General features: G+C 38.9%; 1 protein-coding gene across 3 annotated transcripts in view; it reads left to right on the forward strand.

The window, feature by feature from the left end:
* Positions 1 to 20,919, forward strand: part of epb41l5 (erythrocyte membrane protein band 4.1 like 5) — a 35,558-nt gene extending 14,639 nt beyond the window's left edge. For 2 of the 3 annotated variants that reach the window (XM_069698904.1, XM_069698905.1), the window contains exons 12-26: positions 1,678 to 1,847; positions 2,881 to 2,987; positions 3,547 to 3,565; positions 4,460 to 4,505; positions 4,848 to 4,966; positions 12,574 to 12,725; positions 13,263 to 13,360; positions 13,543 to 13,677; positions 14,492 to 14,559; positions 15,354 to 15,476; positions 16,826 to 16,907; positions 17,418 to 17,498; positions 17,898 to 17,960; positions 18,235 to 18,374; positions 19,017 to 20,919. In XM_069698904.1, the coding sequence (XP_069555005.1) occupies positions 1,678 to 1,847; positions 2,881 to 2,987; positions 3,547 to 3,565; positions 4,460 to 4,505; positions 4,848 to 4,966; positions 12,574 to 12,725; positions 13,263 to 13,360; positions 13,543 to 13,677; positions 14,492 to 14,559; positions 15,354 to 15,476; positions 16,826 to 16,907; positions 17,418 to 17,498; positions 17,898 to 17,960; positions 18,235 to 18,374; positions 19,017 to 19,086 (1,473 nt within the window). In that variant the 3' untranslated portion in view covers positions 19,087 to 20,919. The remainder of the gene's footprint in view (positions 1 to 1,677; positions 1,848 to 2,880; positions 2,988 to 3,546; positions 3,566 to 4,459; positions 4,506 to 4,847; positions 4,967 to 12,573; positions 12,726 to 13,262; positions 13,361 to 13,542; positions 13,678 to 14,491; positions 14,560 to 15,353; positions 15,477 to 16,825; positions 16,908 to 17,417; positions 17,499 to 17,897; positions 17,961 to 18,234; positions 18,375 to 19,016) is intronic. The other variant, XM_069698906.1, reaches the window with a different exon arrangement.
* Positions 20,920 to 21,441: the final 522 nt, after the last annotated feature.

Consider the following 21,441-nt stretch of genomic DNA (forward strand, 5'->3'; position numbering starts at 1 on the left):
TTTCTGGGGGTCTTTGAGTGAGGTTAATAAAGAAGCCTGCCCCCTCTGGTATTTCTGGTATGCAACATTCTCCTACACACATACAAATTCCTACATACAAACACACACACACACACACACACACACACACACACACACACACACACACACACACACACACACACACACACACACACACACACACACACACACACACACACACACACACACACACACACACACAGAGCGAGAGTCTTTGCCTCCCAAGTCTGTCCTCAGTCTGTATACTGTTTGCTTGTTTTGACACTAAAGGAATTTACTGTATAGTCTTAGATTTTCACTTCTCTAACAAGATGATTGTCTGTCACGCACACATCAAGAACCTCAGATGTTAAACCAAAGGAGCGGAAGCTGGCTCTGAATCCTGTCACAGGGTCACGGCACTGTGTTGCACATATTTTGGGAATAAATTGTGTCTGCTCTTTGTAACAGTGGGTGGAGCAAGTGAAACAGTCATGTCTCATAGTCAATCATTGCTAATTTCATTCATTCGTTCATTTTGAATTTCTTTGAACCAGTGGCTAGTTTAAATGGACAGGTTGTCTCTGAGCTTGTGTGTGCTTCTCTCTTTGTAACAATGAACTTGTTACGATCAAAAACCTCAGGTGTTTTTAATTATGCTGCTCTTTTATTTTATTTTTAATCTTGAGATCTTTCCAGCTGGTTCATTGTCAGCACGATATCACAAATGCAAGCATTTCACATTGGCTTTGAATGAGTTGGCTGCCTATCAAAGATTGTCAGTGCTTTTTGGACGTGGTTCTCTGTCCAGATCTTGATTTGTTGGTTTTATTTGCTTAAAGTCTGGGGCTGGTGGGGTTCTGTAGGTCTGATTCATGTGTCTTAGTGCGCTGTGGAATACAAGTAGTACACCTGAAAACAGATGAAAAGGCAGAAACAAAGCAAAGTATCACTGTGACACTGGAATGGCCCCAGTGCAAGTTTTGTCAGGCTGGCTTTCATCTGGGCCTCAAGGAGAAATTGGATTAATGAGGTCTCACCTGGTTGTGCAGCCATTCATTCTTCACATATCAGTCACCTATGAGTAAGAGCTAGTGGAAATAAATATAGACTTGGACTCAAAAAATGTCTCATATTCTTCAGGTTGTGTTGAAGTTAAAGAATCCATGAACTCATTTTGTGCTATGGAGTGCATATAAGCATATGCTGTTGTTTTGTTTATCTCGGGCACACATGAGAGTATACACGTGTGCTCACATGCGGTGAGGTGCTAACACATTTAACCCTACTCTACTGATCAACAGTTTGGGGTAATACTCCAAGATATGCTTCAATTTGCCACCACGGTAGAAGAAGTCTACAATGTAGTTGACATTATTGTAAACAAAGCTCAATTTAAAACACTCAAAATAGCAGCAATGGAAATGTTTTATGAGGAAAATTCACATAATATGTGTTGTAGACCTCAAGGATAAACACACTGTTTTTTGTGAGTACCGCTAAATGTGAAAATAACTGCAAAAACTCCAGAGAGCTGCTTGAAAATGCCAGAACTCGGTGTGCCATGATTCTCTTTCAACTGGAGAAGCTCACATAAGATTTTCTGATGTTACTGAACGGAGACCGTATCCTCTTCTCTGTATTTTCCAAATCTAACCCCATACCAATCATCCTCAGGGTAAAGAGCAGGAGCACACCTTTGTCTTCAGGATGGACCACCCCAAGGCCTGTAAGCATCTCTGGAAGTGTGCTGTGGAGCACCATGCTTTCTTTAGGCTGAGAGGGCCGGTACACAAGAACTCTGCACGCTCTGGATTCATACGCATGGGATCACGCTTCAGATACAGGTAACGGATGTACAGGCAGGTCAAAGCCTATGGATATGGTGGCTTTTTGTTGCTCTAGGCTGACGGGTGGTATGCAACGATTGTAATATTTTTCAAATACTTACAACTACTTTGAAGGGTTCAAAGTTCTCTGGATAGCAAAGTCAATAGCATCTGTAAGAACACAGCTTTTTGTTAGGAATTAGTTTTACATTATGTTTCGCCTTGCATCAAAACCTATAGAAATCTGCTGCCACAAAGTTTTTAATGTTTTATTCTGAAATGACATTTAAAACACAATGGAAACAAATCTGATTTCTGAAAAAACAAGTAATCTTCTTTATTATTACACTGAAGTGACCACGGATGACTACTTATTTCCCCAAGAAGCATAACCATCATAATAGTGAAAAGAGACTTTCTGTTGAGCTGTATCAGATAAACGGATATTGTCAACATGAACACGTTGTGTCCAGAGTGTTGTGGACTGCACATGCTGACTTTAAGCTGCTGGAGAAGTACAGTTTGTGTGAGGAATACTTTCAGATGGGCTTGTTTAAAAGTAGACATTGGGGGGGGATGGGAGACTGCTGATGAGTATAGTGCTACATATTTAAGGAGCCATGTGTTTGTTTCTTTGTTTGAGTGTACCAACAAGATAATCCTAGTTTGACGTACAGTGCTGCATCATTTTTCGTATATACAAAAAGCCCCACATGTGTACACACAGATACTTGCAGTGGTACGAGACAGACTCTGAGTCAACATACTGCAGTGGCCAGCTAGTTCCCTTCTGTGTGTTTAAACATTACCCAGTTGGATAAGCATTGGCACTAATGTTGATTTAACACAGGGGTTGCAGGGGTTTGTTGTTAATAGAAGGTTATCGCCTGGATGGGTCCAGAGTTGAACAGGGGTCATTGCTGTGCCTGTTATTTTTGTGACAATAAGATTCACCGCAAAATGATCAAGAGTTCTTTTAGATTTAATAGTTTTGTGGGGAACAAATAGTCCTTGCAAAGTGTAAAAGAAATGTTTGTGTTTCTATGACCAGTGGAAAGACGGAGTATCAAACAACCAAGGCCAATAAAGCACGGCGGTCGACCTCCTTCGAGAGGAGACCCAGTCGACGTTACTCCAGAAGAACCATGCAGAACAGAGGTGAGGACAACAATCCCAGAGTCACACCTGAGCATAGCACAAGGAAACATACGGCCAATATTTAAACATATACGTTACACTCTATATCAACACCTAAAATACACAATTAACAAATATACACGCAAAAACACATGAAAAAAATAGTATAGATGCATACTATGACACATTCATCTTGTATGTAAATATCTTAAAGTGGGTCCAGAAAGTCAGTGGTGTAACCTCCTGCGTTTTTGCATGCTTTATTGTGTTGTAGATTTACCTTTTAAATGCACATATTTCCTCACCATAACTGGGAAGGACAAAATGGATCCGTTTTTAGAATTTGCATTGATTGAAAATCAAAGCCTGAAATTGCTGGTACTTCAAATATCCTTAAGATAATCACTTCATCATTATTGCTCATGAAACAAAAGTGGCAATTTTATCTACTTGAAACTAACAGCACCAAACCCTAAAGTGTGCAAAGAGTAAAAGGGTGTAAATATGATCTGAATTTAAACATGTTTAAATGTATGTTTATATCTGGTGTTAATACACTTTGTTCTTTGTGTATTTACAGGACCATTCCACCACCAGGAGTGAGTATACTTGTGATTGTGCCATTTCCTGTTCGAGTGACTTTATCTATCCATGTTGTTTAGCTTTAATCTTCTAACCACTACATGTTGTTCAGTTTTAATGTTTGGATGACTTCATCTATATTAATTTATTTATGTAGAAATTGTGTCTCGTATATGGATTGTCATAGAACAGCTGCTGTGTGACTGTGACTAAGAACAATATGGAGGCTCGCATTTATCTACAATTAGCAAGAACTGTTTCTTCATGTGCTTTAACTCGCACACACACTGTTTCACGGACTTTACTCACGACCATAATCTTGATACAAAGCCTTTTGTCTCAGGGCTATGTGTGAGGCCTCCGGCATGATGTCACTCATAGCTTAAAGCTGAGTCTAAGTATTTATATGATGAATGCGACTTTTCATCAAACCTTATTGGACAGACCTGCACCGTGACAGTGCTGGGTTCTTTCTATGCAACAAAACATTTGCGGTATTAAAAGCCATGTAACATTGCTGGTTTAATTAAATGTGAGGATTTGCAAATTGGGTCATACCAGACTTCAAATTAGAAGAGTGTTAGGAAAAGTATTGTCATAAATTTAGCCAAATTATACATTTGAATTGCCTTCAAATGAGGTTCATGTGCCATGGCCTGTCATGGCATTATATAAAATTCCCTGTATAATTTGCCACCCCTGGTGGCTGCTCACCCAAATTTACATGAGAATCGTTCCCTGAGAACAGCTGGTAAGACTTGGAGTGGTTTATTTTTTTGTTTTCTTGGGTGTCGGCTGACACGGAGAATTAATTAAGTTGCAGTGTAAATCTTAATACACTATTAACAATGCTCAAGAAGTGTTGTGCTGTTTGTTCCTTAAATAAGATCTCCGTTTCTTCCTTTTCTCAGGGCTCACTCCTCAGGCAATGGAGTCAGCTCCAGCAAAGACAACAAGGTGAGGAGCAAACCTGCTTTGCATTTTAAATCCCCCTTTTATCCAGGTAAACAAACCAGAGCGGTGCAGCAGACTCAGCCCAACAGTTTTAGATGTTATTACATAGAAGACAAATTCATTAGTGTGACAGTTTGCTAATGTAACACGGCTTAGAATAAAAGTTTACTTTGACTTTCAGCTTTGTATTTATTTATTTATTTATTTTCTGCTTTCCTTTTCTCTGTCATTTCAATACCTCAGAGTCTCATCCTCTTTTTGGCCCATCTGTGTGAATCTGCCATCCCTAAACGCTTGCTTGTTTACTCTAATTCATATAATTCCACTCTTTCTGTCCTGCTACAGGTCACTCCCAGTAGAGGTGCCTGGTCTGGCATGCCTTTGGTCAGCCCGGTAGCCGCTGCTGCCTGTGCACCAATGGAAATCGAGGCTCTGCCCAGGAGTCCTGGAGGAGAAAAAAGGAGGTTAGTACCTGGGTAATTTGAGTTTTCTGCCAGATTCCTTTGAACATCTGTCTATATATATATATATATTTTTTCCCCCTTAATAGTTAAAATGGTCTCCAGCCACCTGTGACCTTGCTAGGTATTTTAGAAAATGGAAAATCCATTTTTTAAGTGAATTGGCAATTTGTTTTTTTAGTACGCCAGTGGCAGTTTACAACTGCTCAGCGTTTACTAATGATGAGGAAAACAAAACCAGATTAGGAAAGGTAGGGGTGGGCTGACTGATCCTTGCTTGCCGCTGAAAGAAGCAAGGTGTGTTTTTCATGATCTAGTACCATGTGAGTGGCTTAGCAAGGCTCATCCACTGACTGTCTTGTTGTGACCAGGGGAAGAAGGAAAGAAGGAAGGACAGAGGCAGAGAGAGTATATTTGTGTGCTTTTAAGAAAGAAAAAAATAAAATCTGTGCCTGCATTACTTTTAATGCTTGGCTGCTAGATTGCCATATTTTCAGGTTCCTGCTCTGTGTAAACAGTGTGCATGATATATTATACAGGTTGTGTACTTGTAATGTGTGTGTAAAGGTGCTCTCTGACACGTGGTTTTCCAAAAGAGGTACTTACTTTTGATTGTGTGTGTCTTAGTGAAGTGCAGCACATATCAGATGACTGTAATGCAACGGTTCAGTATTGAGCCAGGTGGCAAATTCAAAATCAAGAAAGTTGGACTGCAGGTAGACAATAAAACTGATAGTGGACCATCAACAGACACAGTCAGTAGGCCTTTGGTAGCTCATATTGATACAGACAGGATTTTTCCCGCCTTAAATGTAACATCCAAAAGCTGTCCGAGCACACATTTTCTCAAAACCGGCCACATTGCCTTTTTGTAGTTAACTATAAGTTAGCTTATTGTTTCCTCTGTTCTGCTGTCGTTTTTCCCTCTCGGAGTCGTTGCCATTGAGCAAAGCAATGGATCCGTTATTTGTTGATGGATTGCCATTTGTTGTTATTGTCATGTGTTGTGTGAAGCTCATGTGTGTGTTGCTGAAAATCAAATGTGCCCAATGCGCACAACAATGTATGCAACCCTCCTGTGTTATAAACCTACAATGTTCCCTTGTGTGTTCCAGTATTAACATGTACTGAGGACACATTGGTCTTGTCTGGAGGCAGGCCCGGTAGGTACAATCAAAAACTGAATCGCTTTGGCTTTAACCAATCAACCACTGCGCAGTGGCTGGCTTTATGATTTGGGCTTTGGAAACAGGGTTTTCTTGCAGTGGACAGACAGCATTTCACTGTGATTTTCTGTTTGTCCACCTTTGATCAGCATGAAATGCCAAACTAATTGGTGCAGGAACTTGTGTTGTGATCTGGGATGCGGTGTGGGGATCTTCACATTTGGTCGCACAAATCAGTGATATGATATGATTTGAGCTTTGGGTCTGCTCTGTTCAAGACTTTGGCGCCTTCTAGTGTGTAGCTGTCTTTACTTTGAGACGTCTAATGCCACTCTGCGCATCTAGTGAATCAGCTCCTCCTCATTAATTCCTTAATTTGGAGTTACAGTGAACCCTCGCTATAACGCGGTTCACCTTTCACGGTCTCGCTGCTTCACGGATTTGCATCGTGCATTGAAATCACATTACGACTATACGTAACGTAGATATATTTAATGTCCAGTTCTATCTATTTCAATTGTAAAATAAAGGTTACTACTTCACGGATTTCGCCTATCACGGTTTCTATTTGGAACGTAACCCCCGCGATAAACGAGGGTTCACTGTATATGCTCTTCAAGATATGGTGACAATATTTTGAGGATGAATGGAAGTTTGTCAATGAGCTTATTACCGACACCTTATTACATCACCAAAGAAGAATTCAGAGTCGAGTCCTGAGAGTGAGAAATCCTCTCCTTCCTAAGTGTTCCTGTTCCTGACCAGTCTACTTTTGCCTCTGGGAGAAAACGCCTCACTCAGATTTACAGCTTAGGCTGATCCTATTTCTCCTAAAGTAAATTGCTGGTCAGTTGTAATAAGAGGATTGACTGTTATTTCTCTGCAGCATTGGCAATTTATTACCATTGAAGGATCATTCTGGTTTATTTCAACCTGGTGTGTTTCCCCACTAATGAAGCTATTGTGGCTGAGTGGGTCATGCTAACTTTCCACATGAGAGTTTTGTATGTTAGGGCAAACAAGCACAAACTCCCTCCAGCTTTCAGAAAATCCTTGATTTTAGCATTAATCTCTTCAGATGTTTGTAAAAACAGGTAATTGCTGTGTGGACCATTTTGCTGCAGGAAGGTTGCACTTTTTGCCCCAATATACACTAATTTGTTGTTTGACTCCTTATTTCCCAGAAACTCTAAACGGACAACGAAAGTGTGCGCAAAGTTAACGTGACTCTTTGAGGCACGATAGTCGCATTAAAGGATAATACGCCAGGATGAAATGAACTAGAATTACCCTGCAAATGAGGACGCTAAGGCACGACCTTGGAGAAGGCCAATTCATAGACCTCGTACACTAATTATGCTGCGTCCCCCTCTTTAAAGCTTTGTTGTTGTTCGGTAAACTCGGATGACTGCAAATAAACGCAATTCAGATGTATTTCTGGATAATAATTTTTTTTTTTTAATGTCCTTTTAAAAGATATTTCTCAGTTAATGCCGATTATTCATTCGATTTTTAGAAATTACAACTTGGCAAATATTAATGGGAATATTTCTTAATTTTTTTAAATGTCACTTTGAAATCATGTTTTCAGCAATGACCGTGTAGTTTTTGTAATTTAAGTGTGTTAAATCAAGAATAATTTGACCAGTGTTGCTATTATGAGAAAACACAGTACGTACACGCCCACATTATTTTCTGAGCATAATGCAGTTCTCTAAAGGCAATTCTATTAAGCCTCCAGAAACGTCTTCAATTTTAAAAGAAATGCTTCACCAACACTAAAATAAGTAAAAAAAAAAAGAAATAAAAAAATGTCCTCTGTATTTTATAAGCACAAGAAGTTACGCTGAAATGACGTCCGAGTTCCTCTTTATGCCATCAACACTCGCCGTGGCAACAGTTTACAACTGACTCAGTGGACGTGAGGAGGACGCTTTGAAAATGACGTTATGCTACTAACAATTTAGACTAATTCCCGGAGCTCTTTCCTTTCTCCTTCCTTGCCTCTCTCCTTTGCTTCAAATACGATGTCACCGTTGATTTTTGCATGGAGCACTACAACCCTCAGCTGGTCGCCTGATAACATGAGCAGTCATTCTCAAAGGAGGATTTTTATTTTTTTTAGGCCTCTTGCACATACATGTTAATCTGTAATAGGCTACTTTGATGCTGACAATATAATCCAGTTGTAAGGCATATAGCTCACTGCTAGATTAATCCCAAATGTAGTCTAAATCAGGGATAAAAGCTTTGTGAAAGTGAACTACATTTTTCAAAACAATTACCAAGAATGTGGTTTTTTTTCTTCTTCTTTTCAGATGTGTGCAATGGCATCAAATTATTCTTACTGAAATTAAATGTCAACAAACACTAATTCAACAATTTGCAATTTTGGTGAATTCTTAAAAATATCACATGGAAGAACTTAAAATGTCATGTTTTCAACCATGTCTGTATATTTCTCTTTTTCCTATTTATGCAACAGTCTAAAACAAATGTCATGTCTATAGCCTGTACGGGAAAATATAAGGTCAGTGGAAGTTCATCTGCTGACCATCTAGTCATCAGCCATCAAGTTGGTTATTGTTTGACAGTTGCAATGGGGAACTGAATGCTCCCTTGCCTTCAAAACTCCCAGTAGAGCTGTCATGAATAAAAGCTTCTTACTCAGGGCCTCCAGCACTGAATACATAAACACCATAAACACAGCTTTGACATAAGCCATCCAACATCAGCCACTGGAGGTGCAAAGCCAGGTCACTGACGCTCCAGAGACATCCCAGTCTACTTCACTTAACTCAAGTGTCCATGTGACAACACGTGTCACCCCACACTTGAATGCACACTCGTATACAGTGCAGCAGAAGCAATGTGCTACAAGCTGCATGGCTTGTTCGGTATCCTGACACTTGCTGGGCTTATCACGACCATGCACGCCCTGGTTATTTATTCATGTTGTTTTGAGTCCATTAAAATGACTATTTTTGTATAGTTCAAGATGAACAGATGACGTCCCATGGCAAAGTGAAATGGAGCTCTTAACATTGACACAATTGTAGAAAATCCTTAGGAAATCTGTTTCTCATTCAGGGACCAAGTTGAACTGTACGTCAAGCCATGTGCAAGGAATTAAAACTGCTCACACTCATGTTATCAGCTTCCTGCTGCCTCAAATTCTCAAAGTCTGCCGAGTCCTGCTCCTCTCTTCTTTCCCTGCATCTCATTATTCACATGTTAAACAAGCTACTTTTCTCTGTGATCAATCTTTCCCTCTCAGTCATTTGAATGCAGTCCCCATCACTTCTTTTTCATTTTTATTCAGTGCTTTTCATTCTTCACCTCCTTCCAGTTTTGTTTTTAATTTACCTCAACTCTCACTCACTCCCTCCCTTTTTTTTTTTTTTACTTCCACCACTTGTTTGTCATCTTCCCCATGTCCTTCTCCTGTTCCTCCTCCCTGTTCTCCTCAGGTCTCCTCCTCCCTCCATCCTCCCTGCTCATATATCATCAAAGCTCCCCACAAGGAGTTCCTACCAGATCCGACCAACTGACAGCAGTCTCACCTTCTGTACTGGCATGAATTGGTCAGCATACTAATAAATGGAAACGGTTCAGGTCCGAGGTGATTCGCCCTTGAAAAAATTCTGGCATTTTGTGGTAGTCACACACTTGGTGTGAATGTACATATGCCTTGTTAAGTAAAACATTCCTCAGAGTGTTGCTTATTCAGTCTAACAGCACTGCATGGACTGACATTTCTCCAAGCTTGCCATTACACTGCCTTTTTAAATGTCTTTTATTGTGATTATTTTTTTTAATTGAGTGAGAAAGGGTCAGAGTACAATACATTACATATTACATAATCTTCATTTCTTCAAATTTTATGATTTAACCCTGTTTAGGTGATTATTAACACTTGTCATCACAGTTAACATCATGGCCACACCCACACAAACACACATACCTATCATTCACACACACACACACACACACGCACACACCAAACGTAATATCTCAGTCCTTATTTTTATAGCATGACCATTTTGAAAAGTCACCCTTCCATTGCTTCGTTCCCTGTCTTTCCCATTTTTTTTTTCTTTATCCACTTTTGTTCCTTCTCTTCTTCCGCCTTGTGTTTTTTTTTTTTTCTGACCTTCACTCCAAACCTCATGGTGAAACTGGCTAGCTGGGGTAAGATGGTATCAGTGTGAGGCTTAGGAATTCAATTTCACTCTCTACTCTGCAAGGAAACAATAGGTCACATAGTTCCTGGAGGGTTTAGGCAAGTCCTGCTCTGCTCCTTATTTTCCATCTCTAAAATTAATTTCCTGTTTTTATAATATTTTAAACACTATTGCTATATTAAATAGTTTGAACTCCATCACGTGATTTTTATGAATGAAAGAATGATTTATTCATTATGTATTTAATCTGTTTTTACATTTCATGGATCCGCAGCTCTGTTTTAAAAGGGAGTTGGATAAGAGGGTTGATATCTTTCTCATCTGTGGACAAATTTGTTTAAGAGGTTTTTAGGTTTAGCTGAGCACAAAAAAAAAATGGAAGCTAGGGAAAAAGCTACTGTAGCTTCCTCTGTCAAAGGTGCATTCCAAAAACTCTAAATCTGTTAAATAGCCACATTTTCTTCTTCAAAGCATTTTAGAAATGCTGAAAGGTGCATATTTGTCTGCTGGTGGAAGTTAACAGCTTGTCCCTGCTTCCTGTGTTAACCTTGTCTAAACATATTCTGGATGAAATTGATACTGCCTTCGCATCCAACTTCTAACAAGAAATCGAACAAGAATAATGCATCAAAATGTTCAAAACTGAATCAAAATTAAATGCTAATTGTTTTTAACAGACTGCAATTGTTTGTTTTATGAATACCGCTATAGTGGTGCAGGCACAGCGAAGAGGGCTATTATGCTATAATGATAAATATGAAGAGTAGAAGTTGATATCCACTAAATCGTCGCCTATACCTCCGCTGCACCAGTGTAACTGTTTATTGCACAACTCAACCAATGAAGATGATTGCTTTATATTATTGCTTAGTTAAATGTTTACAAAATAAGTGTGACCAAAGGATGTATATTTGTCTAAACTGTATGTTCTAAATCATTTTAGAGAATAAACACAGGAATGATACAGAAGATAATACAGCATTATGTAATGTCCTTTATGTGTGTTGGATACCTTCGTTACTTTTATTACGCTATGCTATTTATACACTGTTATTAATGGGTTCTGGGTTCTTCTTTTCTTTTTACATTTTTATTACATTCAGGTTGTATTTTGGTTTTTGAACATGACCTGATTATGATTTATAACTCATAGCCAACATGCATGAGGAATTCAATAAGACTGCACAGTACCAAATTGCTATTTACTATTTGCTTGGCTGGAGACTGTAAAATCTTGGTATGCATATCTGCTTTTTCCCTTCCTGGTTTATGATCTGTCTTGATTTTCAATCTTGCATTACTTAACGTGTGGGAGTGTTTATATACATTTGATTTGCGGGTCCTGTGGCAAAGCATTGAGCTTTTCTTCACATCCTTTAACTCCTGTTCCCTCCAGGCAGTGTACAGTAATATATGCTCTTCATGTTTTACTGTGTCTTCAGGCTACAGAAATATCACATAATTTACCAGGCTGCTGGAAGAGCTTCAACAAATATCAACAAATTAAATGTTTTGCTAAATGCCCCTTTAATTCTTTGAATATTACACAACATTGTTTCACAGAAAACGTATTGCAAGCTTTGAGTGTTCGTTTTCACAGGCTGAATAGGAATCTTTCTTTACATCTTGAAAAGACAATTGTTTCGTGGCATTTTGGGCTTTTTTTGGTTGGACACAGTCTCATTTCTTTCCTTTTCAAGTTGTAAAGTATAATACTAATTAGTTTTCATTCTAAATGCAGTGATTCTACTCATAGGACCGTATGGGACATTTTTCAAAGCTAGCGGAGCACCAATACATATATCATCAAAGTTTACTTTGGCGGGCATTAGTTGATTTTTCTATTTTTTTAAATAGATTATGTTCCTCTTTTAAATATATTTTTACCAGTACAGTTTTGACATCATTATTTTCTGTTGTCTTTGTTTTTATTCGTAATATTAAAATTTTGTCTTTCGGGTATTATCAGTTTTTTGGGGCATATTCGTATGTTATTCTAAAAGCTCTATCGACAAATCACCATGGGTCAGTTTTACCATCATTGCAGAGTCCATTCATATCTTGTGGATGACGCAGGTAAGCTGTATAATCCTGAATCTTTTTGTTGCAGCTTTGGTTCAAAATTTTCGATGTTTATGCGTTATATTTGAGTGCGTGTAGTATTTGTTGTTCACTCCTCTATCTTAATCTGCCAAATCTTTCACATATTCTTTCTTTTTTTTCCTTTCTGCCCTCTTCCCTCCACTCTCTCTGTCTCCAGCTTGCCCATGGTTGCTGACCTGATGGAGACTTGCATTGATGACGTCCTCAGGGCTCCCGTTGTTCCCGCAGCAACAGCTCCAGAGGAGGTTGGACCAATCAATGCCTACGCCACTGCTGGTGTCACTGCGGAAGATCCACTCAGTCTCGCTGGTGAGGCGACTGCAACCATACCCCAAACTGCATTCTGTGGGAACATGAAAATTATACAGGAAACTTTGTTGTCAGACTCAGAAATGACCAGATATGTAGAAATTAGTCTTCATAAAAAAATTTAAAAAATAAAGAAAAGCTGCTGTAATCCATAGTAAATAGGTATTTGCAGGATAATATCATGATAGTGTGTCGGACTCATTGTCACCAACAACTCCCACCCTCTCCCCTTTTCACATTTTATACATTCACTCTGCGTCTGCCCACATTTGTCTTCTAATTCCAGCAGTTGTTGTACTTGAATTATTATTATGAATTATTCATAAAAACCCCAGAGCTTATTATATAGTTGATGTTGTAAATGATAGGTAAATAAAAGAGCCTTATCAAGTATAATGAGATTTAATAAATGTTACTTAGAATTTGATTATAATAGTTTAAAAAAAAAAAGAAGCTTTTCAATGTACATAAACTTGAAGATTATGGTACCGGTTAATGTGTGTGTGTGTGTTTCAATTTTTGTTTGTGTCTCTTCAGAAGCAGCAGCTCGTCTGAAGCAACTGGAGTTGGAGAGCAGTCCGCTTCTCGCCAGTCCAAGAAATAACGTCAATGTCAATATGGCCATGAACAATCAGGTGAATGATCATTTATACGATATTGCCTTTTTGATAAAAAAAACAAAAACAACAACCTGTAACACTTATTTATAGTTCTAAGCCAAGCCAGCATAGACAAAGTTGGAGAAATAGTAGCAAGTGTGGCGTAGCTTTACGTCGGGTTTGTTACATAAACATCTGACATGGTCCTGCTCCAACAGGAGGATGTGGTGAAGCTCACAGAGAAGTGTGGCCTGAACAGTACAGGCGGTAGTCCTGTTGTCACTCCACTGCGCGCCCCAGAGGATCTGAAGAGTAACATCCTGAAAGCTCAAGCCGAGGCTGCTGCCTTCAAGGTGCGAAAGAGACTCCATAAAACTGGACAAAAAGGGAAAGAAATAGGAGGACAGAGACCTTTTGATAATACAGTTACAGAACTCAAGTCTTCATATTTATAACTTAGTTATTTTTGCAGTGATTTCACCATTTAGATTCTATAGTGCATTGCAGTGATTCTAATTTGAAAAACAAAGTCTCATCAGCTGCTTCAATTTATTTGTAACTAATCACTGCTAGCAATTCTCCCGTATAACCAGATGTTTCAGATGAATATGAAAAGGCATAGTGACATAACCCAGACTGTTTTCAGTGATATTAATCTTTCCAGATAGTCAGTATGCAAATGTAGTGGGTGAACAGTGTAACTCTACCAAAGCTTTTTTTTTTTGGTATTTCAACCAACAGGTTGCTCCGTAGTTTTTGACCATGTTGCTTTTGACTTCACTTTTGTCAAGCTTTCAGTTCTTTTGCCAGCACTGAAAAACTTTTACCAAGATCACTCTTAGTGTTGGTTAGTCAGAATTGTTTATATGTAAGAAAATATAGTGCATTCTGCCGTAAGTTTCTCCTATGATGAACAAACTGTATGAAACTTAAGCTTTTGGTCAGGACTTTTAACACTCATTCAGTTTTGCATTTAAGAATTTGAGCTTATGTCGGCATGTCACAACAGAATGTATTCATCGCTGCTAAAGTATATCAGAAATGTGAAATGTCTCATAGTTGTGAACTTGTTGTTATCCTGCTGTCCAGTGGACTTGATATTCAGATTTGTAACAGCTCCTCACCACCAGTACATACATTTATGTACGTTTGTTTTCCTCTCTGCAGGGGCCTTTGGAGGAACATGTTGTGATGGTGGGAGATAAAAACTGTAACTTGCAAGATGCTTCTGCCAGGTAAGAAAATACTCCCCCCCCCCCCCCCCAAAGTTCACTCATCTGCAGGCACAGAAATATAATATTAAAAAAATGTGATATTTATTAAACTAAGCTTTAGAGTAAGATTATATGAAAATATTGAATTTTTTTCTGTTGAGGTTCTAAGATTATTTTTTTTAGCCACTCATGTTAATAATTATGCAGGATCATACTGCATTTTTACAGTAAGTGTAGAGCACATATTAAGGAGAAAAGCCATTGTGACTTGAGCTTCATTGTCTTGAAATTTGGCCCTCCCTTCTTCATCTTCCTGAGTCATGCCAACTGTCGGTGTATTGTCTCGGCCAATCACTGCGCTCCCTGCTGCTCGAGCTGATTGAACTCTTGAATATTCATGAGGATCGTTAGCATAGCTCACTACATTACATCACCCACAGCTTGTCTTTGCAAGCAAGGCTCCACAGACTGACAAGCAAGTCATTGACCCTGACTCCTATCAGAGAATAAACAACATTCGATTTGGCTAATTCTGTTGTTAAAGATTTTAGTTAAAGTTGTCCTTTTGCATGTTCTCAAGATATTTAAAAAGACAAAAGGATTTACAGATTTTGTCTATATTAAAAATGTATCAGTTGATCATAAAATTTGATAAAAGTATCTTTTTTTTTCTTTTTTTTTTTTTACAAGATTGTAGTACAGCTTCAAGCAAGACAGAGTATTCGATACTATGGTTTACTACTGGTGCAGAAATGCGCATTATGTAAACACAACATCAAAAACACTAACAGAAATCTGATCTGTCTGTCTGCCAGGTTGAAGGTGCGTACTGGGCGAATGGGCAGTAACTCATCTCTCTCTGTTGGCAGCCGACCGGACATCCAAGACTCCTGGGACCTGCTGAAGCCAGCCTCGCTGCTCTCATCTGCAGGGGCCAGGTCAGTGTGTGTGTGTGTTTATGTATTAAATGCTGTTGTGCGCAGTTTTTACTCATAAGTACACTTTGTATTTTGATTTTTCTGCCAGATAAATCCTGTATGTATTGGTTATTCACAGTGTACTCTTATGTGCTCATGCAGATTCCTAATTCTTCTAAAGAGGACTGATACACACATACCAGATCTCTTTTCTTTCTTCCTTTTATCTGATTTTGTGTCCAGTGATGAATGTAATGAAAATTGTCACTGACATTTTACTTTTTTTTTTAAACAGCATGTGTCATCATAAATATTTTTTATAACTGTATAAATTATCAATTACTGTTCTGTCTCAATTTAAGATGAATAAGATTTAGGTAGTTTAGATTGCCCATAGTTTAAAACTGACCTTTTACAATGATGACATCAATTAACCTACTTGGGACCATCAGAAAGTAGAACCAGGCTTTGACCCTTTACATCTCAGAAACAAATTAATAAGGGAGGATAGAAAATAGTTCAAAGGGTGTGAAGATGTGGTTTAGATGATTAAAACATTTCTGTAGCATTAACCTTACTGGACAACTTAATATTAACAGCCGTAAAGGCCTGAATTCCCCTTATAGAACATAAAATATTAATAATAGAGGTCACACTGATCCTCCGGAGACAGAGTTGTTGTAGTCTTTGCTGACATCTGTTGGTGTGTTTGAGTAGTGTGTGTGTGTGTGTGTGTGTGTTTGAGTGTGTGTGTGTGTGTGTGTGTGTGTGTGCTCGCTGGCTCTTGCGATTCTTGATGTATTAGGTCACATGACGTAACTTCTGCCTGGATACTGCTGGCGTCTCTGCTCACGAAGCGTTTTCAGTTAGAATGACACTAAAAAACAGACACAGATGTTTGACCAGACAATTCACAAATGCTGTTCGGCTCGAGGCTCATTGATGCAGTCACTGCTTCCACCATTCAGGCTGCTGTTCTTCTGCAGTCTGGAGAACGAACAGTTTGGGTTTTTTTTTTACTGAAAAAAAAAATAAAAATCTGTTAGTTTGGTAGTCACTCGCAGACCATTAATAAACTTAATGAATTCATTTTTTTGTTGCTGTTAAGTATTTAATACTTTTAAATAGTAGTTAAATAGTGGGGTTTTGGAGTGTTAAGTCGAGCCACATTTCCCGAGACAGTTCCTTGGGCTGAGTGATGGGCTCAGAATTCAGCCATTTCTGGCATCATGTGACCAAGAAAAATACATGAAATGTGTCAAGTAAATATGTTTATTTTCTTGGTATTTACCACTTCATCTCAAAGATGAGAATCTTAAAATACAGATCAATTAGTGTTTACTCATTTATGCTCTTCTTCCATTCTTCAGTGCTGAGAGGTTAACTGAGGATTTAAGCTCTTCTCTTCCCAAGATGTCCTCTGAACCTGCCAGCGAAGCCTTGGCCCCAAAGGTACTAATTATCTACTGTTCGACACTATTTAATAAGGACTCATTGTTTTGCATTTCTATTGGTTACTATGAAACTAAAAGCCATGAAACTCGTATATAAAGTGTCTACTAGGAGGAGCCTGAAAATGTATATGAATTATAATATTGTTTTATTATTACAATATTTTTTTGCAGCATTGCTTTTAAGTGGTTATTACATCGTGTCACACCACGAGGTCATTGGTATATTTATCTGTCCGTCCAGTAATGCACATGTGATATGACCTCCAGAAAAAGAACACACTTTAGTATTTAAGGTGGACTGTAGAAGTTTGGCATCGCAAGAGCAACAATTAAAGGGTATAACTAACGATCTGTCTAATTATGATTTGTGCGGGTTGCAGGTTGGTCTTCTCTTTTATTTATGTTATTTGAACCTGATGTTAGTGAGCAGTTTTTACAGTAGTTACCGAACACAGGAGGTTTATATTGTCCGTACGTTGTGGTAAAGAGTGTTTGCATCATACCGCAGGTTAAAGCAGAGGAGGTTGACCTGCAGAACTCTGGCCTGCTGTCCGACAACCTCATTGACTTCACCGATCCAACTCCCGTGGTAAGTGTAAGCGCGCTACACAGCATGATAGAAGTAGAATTTCCTCTGCGATGCAATTCACTGATTTAAATGCAATGCGACTGCAGCAATAAATCGCTGCAGACCTTACTGTCGTTTCGAGGCGTTTCTGTTTGGGTGGGAATTTTCTCTCGATGGATTTCAAAGAACATTTATGGATATTCAGTTTAGCACCGGTAATTAGAGAAAACGATGCAAAGAGCGTGTGCGAGAGAAAGAAAGAAAATGAGCTCGAAATGAACATCTTTTTCATACTGTACCGTCATGCTGTGCTTCTTCACTGTTGTGTCGGTGTCTGAGGTCCAACAGAAGTTCAGTACGACCTTAAAAACTTAGTGTGACTGACAAGAACGTAACAGCAGTTTTCTGACTGTGTTGTAGCTGCCAGCAGCGCAGCAGCCCAAACCTCTCATCACACCTCGCTGGATCATTCCTGCAACGGCTGTGAGTTTACACGTCCTAACTTCTCTCCTGCTCGACTCTCTACATGTCCGTGTGGGGTTGTTGTTTTTTAATCTGTCTTTCTCTGCAGGTTCTTTATAAAAAAAAAAAAAAAATATAGAATGATGATGTTCAGTTAAATGTTTTATTTTTGCGTCACGGCGCAGTATTTTTTTCCCGTGGGTACTTGCGTAGTTGCTGCACACTTTGGCTGATGTAGCGGCTGTGTAGAAACTGACCTCCTTCCTTCTCCCCCCCGTCCTCCCTCTTAACGCAGCCTCCCGGCGTCTTTACTAACGGCCTGCTCGACCTCGACCCCCCCTCTAAGGTCACCCCTCTTCTCCCTGCAGACGGGGCAGCAGCTCTCACCCCAGCACTCCCCCACCTCGCTCACCCACGTAGCACCATCTCCGCCAGGTAAAGTTCTTTGCAGGTGTACCTCTGCTGGAAGAGATTTGAACCCAAAACATTTGAACGCTTTGTTGAATGCTGAGCAGGGAGTTTCCTCCTCCTCCTCCTCCTCGCTTGGCTTGGCTTCTTCATGAGTACATTTTAAATGGCTCAACATCATTTCTGTCTGTGAAACACTGCTGATTACTTTAGTTTACTTTTTTTTTTTTTTTTAAAGTCTGTAAGAGTTCTTGGCACGGCAAAAGCAGTGAAATACAATAAGTCATGACATCTCTTGTATCGCACATTTGTCGTCGTCTTCATTTTAGGTAGCGAAGAAGCAAACTTGTATAGAATATCTCATAAACACAGAACATAAATGCCAGATTCACAGTCTGCGTCAGACGGTTATGACTGAGAACATGCGTAGGTAGAGCTTATTATGAAGTTCTGTGCTTTATCTTGTGATGGATATCTATTTGATGGTTTATTTTCTTTATCATTGTTGTACTCAGAAATCGCAGAAAATCGACAATGAGATGCTTTTTTTTTAAGCACCCTTTTTCCAGACCCACTTGACTATTCAGTCAACATAAAAGTGTGTTTTAAAGCTTTTACCAGCGAAGTCGTGTCCTCCCCTGAAACAGTAGTTTTGCTACCTTTCCACAGCACTGTGGGTCAGCCGCCAGCCTCGGAGGATGGAGCCAAACCCCGAGGTCTCTTGACCACTGAGCTCTGATGGAGAAATGAGTAGCCGCCATCACAACATTCATCTTCCTGACTGCTTCACCCCATCCACCCACCCACACACGCAAGCTCACTGGACCAGGTATGCTGAACACTGTGGGGAAAGCAGAAAGGAAGAGGCAGCTTACAAGCACCGCAGCCACAACTCTAGTTTCACCCACACTGACAGATTGAACAAAATGAACCTTAAACAATAGGAAGAATGAGTAAAAAAATATATATATATATATCTTTTTCAAGATCACATGATGTGAAGCTTAGATTTTTATAAAATGGTTAAAACATACATTTAGCTCCAGTATTAACATCTCAAGAGCACCTGAACTTGTGGATTTCCTGTATTGTGCTCCACCGTTAGTGACCTGACATTTACTTAATCCATCCAGTCAAACAAACCTCTGTCTCCAACAACCAGCGCCATCTCCTGGTAGGTGACAAATAATGGTGCAGAGGTCAAGGTGGGGTCAAGTGGCCTCATGACACTGAGAGATACATTGCAACAAAAAAAAAACACACACTCTCACTCACACACACACCCACCTCCTTTTTTTTTCTTTCTTTTTTTAATTATGCTGTTTTAACACTGGCAGTTCAAACCACTGAAACTCTGCTATTCTGAGCTTTTCTGTACACTCACATGTAGAGCTGCCGAAGTACACTGGAAGGAGAACTGAAAAGACAAGTCTAAAAAAAAAAAGGAAGAGACATTAACTTGATTCTAAGAAACACAGCAGGACTCCGAACACGATGAAACGTGTGGATTTGATACAGAACTCTCCTCGTTGAACACGACACACATTTTTTTTTTAACCAGCCAATGCTACATGTGAAAGTCTCCTCCTACTGCCACTGGAAATGAAAACTTCACTGGATTATCTTTGCAGCACTGGACCTTAAAATCAGTTTTTGGAATAAATTTAGTTTTTCAACTGATATTTTTATTCTCCTGATTTTACCAAGTTTTATTTGTATTTGTTTCATTTTAAAATCACCGTTAATTTAGAATTTGGGAATTTTGCTCCCAACATCACGAGCAATTGAACACCACAAAAGAAAGGTTTCCATTTTTGGACCCTCTTTGTTCCCCCTTTTGGTACACTCTTATCACACTTTACAATTTCAAGTTTTAACGTTTTAATGTTGTCTTTAAATTTGATTCCATACTTTGTTTTCCACTTGTGATAATTTTTTTTTTTTTTTTTTATACACTTTAATTTTAGCTGTTAAATTGGACGTGTAAACTCCCTAAAGTGAAAGCCGGTCAGTTGCTGTGATCACTGACCTTGCTCTTAACATGTAGCTAGTGCTCTGCCTTATGTAAATGAATGTATTGAACATTTCTCATCTAAGACTGCTGGAAGATGCCACCGTACGAGCATATCACTTTTACAAACTGTTTCATGTTGAACCCAGAATTTCTGAACTGGAAGAAAACCTGTGAAATATCTTAAAAGCTGATTTTGTACATGTGAAAAGTGAGGCCTACTTGTACACTTTCTGAGTTATTATGTTTATCACACTGAATCTAAAATGGATGAGTCGTAGTCCTGGTGCATTTTTAGAAATCATTTAAAAAAATTGTCATCATTGTGCTCATTAAGTCTGGACCATCGTGTCCGTGTAGCTGTTTTCAGTACAATGATGAAAACAAGGGAAGCTGACTGTTTTACGATTTCTTCTTAGCAGTGACACGTATTTATGCTACTACTCAGTGTAACTGTTCAAAATATTACATGTCCAGAAGTGTTGTAGCGTTCAGTTATAATGTATTGTCAGTATAATGGCGTCAGCTGGCTGTAGATACGAAGTAGACATATATATATTTTTTAAAAAATGACGTTGGCAGTATAGATTCTACACTCTGAGGAGCCTTGACGTGTTTTCTAATTACAAAAGAAGTAGGACAGGTATTACTTATCGGACTGACTTTAAAAACGCAGAGATTGTGACGTCTCAAATGCAATTTTATATAAACTTTTTTTTTTCTGGAATACCTGGTCATGATTCAGTAAAGCTTTGCTACAGTAGGAGTCCGTTGTTTTTCATTCATTTGTACTGTTTGGCTCCTGTTGAAAGGAGGCTATCGGTGATTGCTGTTGGATTAATGCAAGACATGATCATCTGATTTACTGCTCTACTGCGGACCAGAAGGGATTTTGTCATTTGGTTTTCAAATATAAATATGAAAATGTAGGTGGTTCGCAGGCACCCACAGTTCGGTTTGTGTTAAATCTAGCAGCCATAAGCCAACTAACTCATTACTGCTGAACTGCTCTGTAGCTGTAAAAAAAAAAAAAAAAAAAAAAGAAGAGTGCAGTATGTTCCTTATTTGAAGTTACACCAACTG

This window comes from Brachyistius frenatus, unplaced genomic scaffold (genome assembly GCF_029030835.1).
Source record: "Brachyistius frenatus isolate BFR_SWC_R1_liver_20210118 unplaced genomic scaffold, ASM2903083v1 Contig_28, whole genome shotgun sequence".
Taxonomy (NCBI): Eukaryota; Metazoa; Chordata; class Actinopteri; family Embiotocidae; genus Brachyistius; species Brachyistius frenatus.